Source organism: Eptesicus fuscus, chromosome 1, assembly GCF_027574615.1.
Source record: "Eptesicus fuscus isolate TK198812 chromosome 1, DD_ASM_mEF_20220401, whole genome shotgun sequence".
In the NCBI taxonomy this organism is placed as follows: domain Eukaryota; kingdom Metazoa; phylum Chordata; class Mammalia; order Chiroptera; family Vespertilionidae; genus Eptesicus; species Eptesicus fuscus.
The window spans coordinates 72,613,307-72,620,340 of NC_072473.1; the positions used below are offsets into that span (position 1 = coordinate 72,613,307).

The following is a 7,034-nucleotide window of genomic DNA, read 5'->3' on the forward strand; positions in this document are numbered from 1 at the left end:
TCCAGGGAATGGAAAACTGTGAGGCAGGGGAAGGAGCTCTCACATAGCCTGCCTGGAGGGAGGAAGTGGGGTGTCACCGGATGCTGCCTAGTGGGTAGGATTTGCCTAGACTGAGGAGGGGGGTCGTTTTCAGGAGGGGTAGTTAGGGGCAAGGAGTGGGGATGAATCCCCCTTTTCATTTCACATCTTCCTGGAGGGGAATATGCAGGTATTCGGTCCAACTCCTATTCCGTTTCTAGGTGGCAGGCCTTCAAAGCCAAATGAGAACTTGAAATCTGTGTGGCTGATTGCAGAGCTGGTAGGCTGACGATTTCCTTGGGAAAATGTAATGGAGGGGTCGCTTTGGCTTGTATTCAGAAGATGGGAGAGGGAATTTTCTGTCTGGATACAGCAGTGGTTGGGTGGTTGGGTGGTGGCGGGAAACAGGATGAGAGAATGAAGCTGCTTCTGATTCTTCTCTTCCCTGCCTTGCCTGCCATGAAGATGCAATCTAGAGGGCCTGAGGACTGGAATATTCAACCCCAGGTGGTAAAAGGTCGACCTACCCCAGAAAGAAGCTTTCTCATAGAGGGCACCTGTTGCAGAGGTTGGAAGAGAAATAAAGGCATGCACTTTTTTGAGCTCTGGTAAGAATCTGAGAAATAACCGGCAAACCTTGAGAAGGGGCTATAGTTGAAACCTGAGACCAAGAGTTTAATCTTATTTATTACCACAAATCTGTGAGACTTAGACCATTGCACTCTATTTTGAGAGCCCAGTTCAGCTCCACACACTATTTTATCTGGAATTCCAAGCTACAGTTTGTCCATTCTCCACCCTCCTGAAGGATTAGTAGGAGGGGATGGATGTGGCTCTGAAAAGCATCCTTGTTAGCATGGCACACCCCCTAGCTCCAGAAGGTTGTAATTGACAGTTTCCTGAATGAATTTTGGGGCATTGGGCAAATATAAAATGTACTGCAGGATGTTCAGGAGGGTTGAGAAACCTACTGCAGGCTGCTTCCCTGAGGTCTACTACCTTATTGACCTTTCCCCCCACTTTTTTTTTACAGCTCCTATTGAGATACAAAGAAGGCAGAGCCCAAGAACAATGCTTTGGGGATTCCTCCTGCAGATTAGGCTTTTGTAAAAGCCTGAACATCTTGCCAAAACCGGTTTGGCTCAGTAGATAGAGCGTCAGTCTGCGGACTGGGAGGTCCCAGGTTCGATTCCGGTCAGGGGCATGTACCTTGGTTGCGGGCACATCCCTGGTAGGGGGGTGTGCAGGAGGCAGCTGGTCGATGTTTCTCTCTCATCGATGTTTCTAGCTCTCTATCCCTCTCCCTTCCTCTCTGTAAAAAATCAATAAAAATATATATATTTTTTAAAAAAGCCTGAACATCTTGTTATATATATAGATGATCATTGATCATTTGGTCATGGCTAGCATCATTACTCGTGTGGGTAATAGCCGGTGGCAAAACACACCCTTGCCTCCTTGGGCTTATTCCATATTGAGGTTCTTGGGGAGGAGTCGTCGTCCTTTAAGGGTCAACATGACAGAAAGAAACATGAATTTGTTTTCCGGCAAGGGGTACCAGCCCAAGGGGAAGAAACCTTTGAAAACTGGCTAATCCAAGTAAATGGGGTCCTGCCAGATTGGAATATGCCTGAGGAGGAGAAGCTCAAGCGCCTGATGAAAACCCTTAGGGGCCCTGCCTGGGAGGCCATGCGTTTGCTTCAGACAGCCAACCCAAGCCTAAATGGCAGATTTCTTGCACACAATGAATTTGGTGTTTGGGGAGTCTGAAAGCAGTATCACTGCTCATGGTAAATTTTTTAACACCCTGCAGGCACAAGGGGAGAAAGCCTCCCTTTATGTGATCCGTTGAGGTACAGCTCCAGACCGCTATTCAGGCAGGGATCATAGCTGGGAAAGATGCAAACGAGACTCGCCTGCACCAGCTCCTTTTAGGGGCTGAGATGAATGGGGACCTGCGCTAGAGGCTGAAGCGTCTTCTCAGGATATATGCAAATGATCAGGAGCATCTTCCCAATTCCTGAAGTTAATCAATATGATAAGGGAGGAGGAAGGTTGGAATGACAATTTTACGAAACAGAAGCGGACCAAGAGATCTGAGCTAATCATGGAGAGGGCCCCAAGCCCAGGTTCAGTCTCCTTATACCAGTGGTGGTTCCGGGTATAAGAATGATGGTCCTGGGGATATGCATAGAGCCAGGAAGCAAAAATACACAACCTATTGCTCATATTGTGGAAAGGAGGGCCACTCCAAGGAAACCTGTGACAATGAGAGCAACAAGGCCCAGGTATTTGAGAACTTGATCATCACCTTGCATGAGCTGATACCTACAGAAGAGGAGGGGTCAAAAGAGGTACCCAGTGAAAACAATGACCTCTCTGAGCCACAGTAAGGTGATAGACGCAGCCCTAAGTGAATCCTTAGATACATTAAAAAAACTGGTGATGATAAAAATGGGGGTAGGTTTCTACTGCATGAATTAATCCACAAAGTGGTTTTTTGGGGAAAGAGGAGGTGTTGGATACCAGCAAAGTGGAGGGGATGGCCTGACCTCTATCCCTGCTCCCTTTTCTGTCTCTCTAAGGGTCTATTCTCTGCATCTATTTCCTTGCTGACTTTGTTTTATGATAGGAGTAGAACACATTGTTAAACCTTTAAAAATGTAGGAAAATAGAAAAACTAAACTACAAATCACCTGAAATGCTCCACTCACATAACAATTGTCAGCCCTTTGATGAATGTCCTTTTGGATATTTCCTTATAATTGTATACCCAGATAGATATATGTATACATAAAAGTGATCAAATATAAGTGCTGTTCTATACTGTGTATCCTTTCACCAAACTACATGTGGTGACCTTTTATGTCAATGAATATATATAAGCATCAAGTCTAATGTCTGTGTGGTATTACTTTTAGGAATATAGAGGAAAAATAGGAAAACTAAATATAGAAGCTATAATGAGGAGGGTCATACTCTGAAGTAGAACTTTTAGACATGAAGAAAAGGGAAGCTGAAAAAGACTGAATACCTCCCAAAGAGCCCCTTATCACAATTAATCTGTCTCCTAAGTCACTGAGTCAAGTCCCCATCCACTTGTTAATAATGTCCCAATGCTTTCTTCTCTAAATGCATCTGAGAAATCTGATGATGGGACAGGGGTGGGGGCAAAAATGGCAAGATCCCCAACATCTCACTCCCCTCAGGACCACAGGGCTCAGAGTTCTGTGTGAAACCTCTGGGTCTGCAGTTCCTACCAGGCTTCCTGTCAATCTTCAGGGGCTCCATTCCTGTTCACTTTGGGAAGGGACAGCTCTTCCTTTCCTGGGTAGTTTTCATAGATTGCTGCTACTGCTGCTTCTGGAAAATGCCTGGAAGCATTAACAAGACTGTCCTTTGGGCTGACACTACCATCTCTGCCTTCTCCCTAATTACACAGAAACTAGCTACTCTTGGGAGTGTGGTACCTGGAGGCCTTCCAAGCCTTATCTTAGCTGCATGCTAGAGGACACCAGCAGCCCAAGGATTTCAAGCTTACTTCACCCCAATCCAACAATGGAAATAGCCAGGGAAGGATGAAAAGCAATCTGGATGGCAGGGCATGTAAAAAAAAATAAGGAAATTAGAAAACTCATGTACCATTTTAGAATTAAGGGCATTAATAAGAGAGAGAAGGCGCAGAAGGACCTTCCTGACCTGCTCCATTTCATGGCCTCAGATTGGAGGTTGATAAAAAATGTGTGCTCTGGCCACGTGGCTCAGTTCGTTGGATGTCATCTTGTACACTAAAAAGTTGTGGGTTTGATTTCGGGTCAGGTACATACCAAGGTTCGGGTTTGGTCCCATGTCGGGGTGAGTATGGGGGACAACCAATCAATGTTTCTCATGTCGGTGTCTCTCTCCCCCCCCCCCCCACTCCTCTCTCTCCCTTCCTCTTTCTCTAAAATCAATGGAAATGTATCCTCGGGTGAGGATTTTTTAAAAATGACATGTGACCTCAGTCCCTAAGGATCCCATGTTTCTTGCAGTTTTATCAGTTCCTTTCCTTGTGAGCAGCACAAGGTTGGTAGGGAGATGATTTCATTTAAGGTAGGGAGTGGAGTGAAATAAATCAGACCTGAGAGAGCTTGTCAGGAAGGAAATAGGAGCTCCACTAAGCTGAGAGGACCACTGCAGTGAGAGATGGTGTGTGAAGAGGAAGCATAGATGTATGAGTAGGAGGGAGGGAGCAGATGACCAGGCTGGGGACTCACATTTAGATTGACAGGAAGCCTGGTAGGAACTGCAGACCCAGAGGTTTCACACACAACTCTGGGCCCTGTGGTCCTGAGGGGAGTGAGATGTTGGGGCTCTAGTTATGCTGGCAGTTGGTGGCCCACTTAATAGGGACAAAGAGGGCAGAGGCCCAGAGGGTGCGGGGGGGGGGGGGGCGCAGGGGGGAAACCAGGCACTGCAAGAAGCCCACTGCAGCCTTTCCTGGACTGCTGCACCCAGAACCTGACTTAAAGGGCTCCTCCTTCCAGAATCACTCCTCAGCTCCTCCCTGGCTTCTTACTCCTGCTCCATCCAGGATCCCACAATCTCATTTTACAAAGTCCTCACCCCAAGCCACACACTCACACTCTCTCTTGGTGGAGGGTGGTAGAGGCTCAGACTCCCCTGCTGTGCCATCACCCCTCCCCCACCCCACATTCCATGTTTGCTGTAAGCCCCACTCCTCACCCCTTGACCAGGAGACTGTGAGGGTCCCTCTACCTGGGACCCTTTAGCTGAGCACTGGCCAGGAGCAAAGGCTAAAGAGGCCCACTCCTTGCATCCCTCTAAGACCCTGGCAGCGACCTCCATCTCTCCAAAGCCAAAAGGACACCTTCCTCACCCCAGGCAGGAGGGAGCCACACTCAGGCTCCTAAAGCCACCGGGCATCCTAATATTCCCGAGCTGTCCTACTATGGGACTTCTTCCCCAACTTTTACCCGCACCTAAATCAAGATGAATGATGAGCCCTGGCCAGTTTTTCTCAGTGGTTTGAGTGTCAGCCAGGGGACTGAAGGGTTGAGGGTTTGATTCCTGGTCAAGGGCAAGTACCTGGGTTGCGGATTTAATCCCTGGACCTGGCCAGGTTGCCTGTGGGAGCAAACCAATAAGTGTGTCTCACACAAAGGTTTCACTCTCTTTCCCTCCCTACTCTTCCATTCTGTCTGAAAATCAATGAAAAAATATCCTCTGGTGAGGATTAAAAAATAATAACAAATTTTAAAAAAGTTAAGTGGTGAGGGAAATGCAGTTCTACTCTTCTACTTCAGAGTGCAATAATTTTCCACATCCTTCCCACATTGAATGACTTAGGCAGATAAACAATCCATGCTATCATAATTTCTTTCTGGGCCCATGTAGAATAAAAGGAAAAATAAATAAATGCTACACTTTCCACCATCCTCCTTTTCATTGGAGCTGTTTTGGGGTTCAGTATAGATTGCTGCTTTGAAAACTTCTGTGATTCATCCCCTTTTGGCCCTCCTCCATCCTCTTTGTTGTGTAAACTTGAAATTGTGTAAAGTTTTCTTTTACCAAAATGATGAAAACCAGAAACTTTATTTCACTTTATGTGACACTGGCTTTTCCTTTATTCAAGAAATATGTATTCTCTTTATTTGGAAGACATGGCACAATAAGGCATTCTGATCAGATTAAGAGTTAGCCAGTGTACGGCTTTTAGAGAATTTTATGTTTGATAGCCTTCTTTTTTTTTTTTTAGTTTTTTTTTTTCTTTTTTTGATAGCCTTCTTATAGGTCTTTTTCTTCCTTTTTTCCTTCATTCATGAAGAGTTTTTTTTGTTTTGTTTTGTTTTGTTTTGTCAGGAGAAACTAACCTTTGAATAACCTTTTGCATTATCTCCTTCCTTCTACACACTGGCCCCCCTTGGTTTCCAAGACATCCGTCTCATAGTTTCCCCTCCCAGAGCTTTTTGTGGCTAGTCCTCAGTCTTCTTTGCTGAACCTTCTTTCTCTTCCTGATCCTTCCATAATAGGGATAAAAATTAAAATCACCACAATACTACTATGATTTATTGAAAACTTATTTATGTGCCAGGCACCTTTTAAATGCAGTATCTCTTTAATACTCATAGCAATCCCATAAGATAGTTATTACTTTAATAATAATAATAATGTTAACATTATTATTAAAGTAATAATATTAATTACAACTAATTAATATTATTATTAGTTGCCACATATTCAGATGAGAAAACAGGCTGGAAAATTAGCCAACTATCTAGGACCAGTTAGTGGTGGAGCCAGGAATGAGAAGCTTGGCTAACTGACTCCAAAGCATGCGCTCCTTGCTTGGGTTAGGTCTCAGGTACACAATACCCTATGATGTAGGTCCTATCAATATCTGCACATGATGCATGAGGAGCCTGAGGTCTACGCACATGAAGTGATTAGCCAAACATCATAAGAGCAAGTAGCTTGCATGTCACACACAATGATGGATTCTTTAAGGAACACTTGTTTGACAGAATGGAGGCTTTTTCTACCTTCTATTTCTTTTCCCCTGGGTTGCAACTCACCTACTGCCTGGCAACCATTCTCCGCCCCCCCCCCTCCCAACCCTCCTTCAGTCTCATTATCACATTCCATTTGATCAATAGGTTGTTTCCTGTCTTTGCTTTAGGTGCAAATGGTTGTGAATTTAACACCTGCAAGAGAAGATAGCACCAAAAGTCAGAGGGGCAGGGATGAATTATTCAATTAATGGTGCTAGGGTAACTTCAGTATCTGATTGTAAAAAAGATGTTACCTTTGTCTCATGACACTAAATATGAATTCCAGATCAATTTGAGAAATAAGTGGAGATTTTATACAAGTATGTACTAATTCTTTAATAATATATTTTATTGTTATGAAAGTAATAAAAAGAATCAAATGTTCAAAAGCAGCGCTTTTTAGACTGCAAGAAAACAAATATTAATTAAATCTCTAGATTGAGAAGGCTTTCTCTGATTAAGAGT

At 44.4% G+C, this 7,034-nt stretch overlaps 1 protein-coding gene across 1 annotated transcript; it reads left to right on the forward strand.

Moving 5' to 3' along the window:
* The first annotated feature begins 1,417 nt into the window (after nt 1-1,417).
* Nucleotides 1,418-2,185, forward strand: ZCCHC18 (zinc finger CCHC-type containing 18). The gene is given in 5 exon segments (XM_008159205.3): nt 1,418-1,568; nt 1,571-1,739; nt 1,741-1,866; nt 1,868-2,031; nt 2,034-2,185. Coding segments are annotated over 5 exon segments (762 nt in total).
* Nucleotides 2,186-7,034: the final 4,849 nt, after the last annotated feature.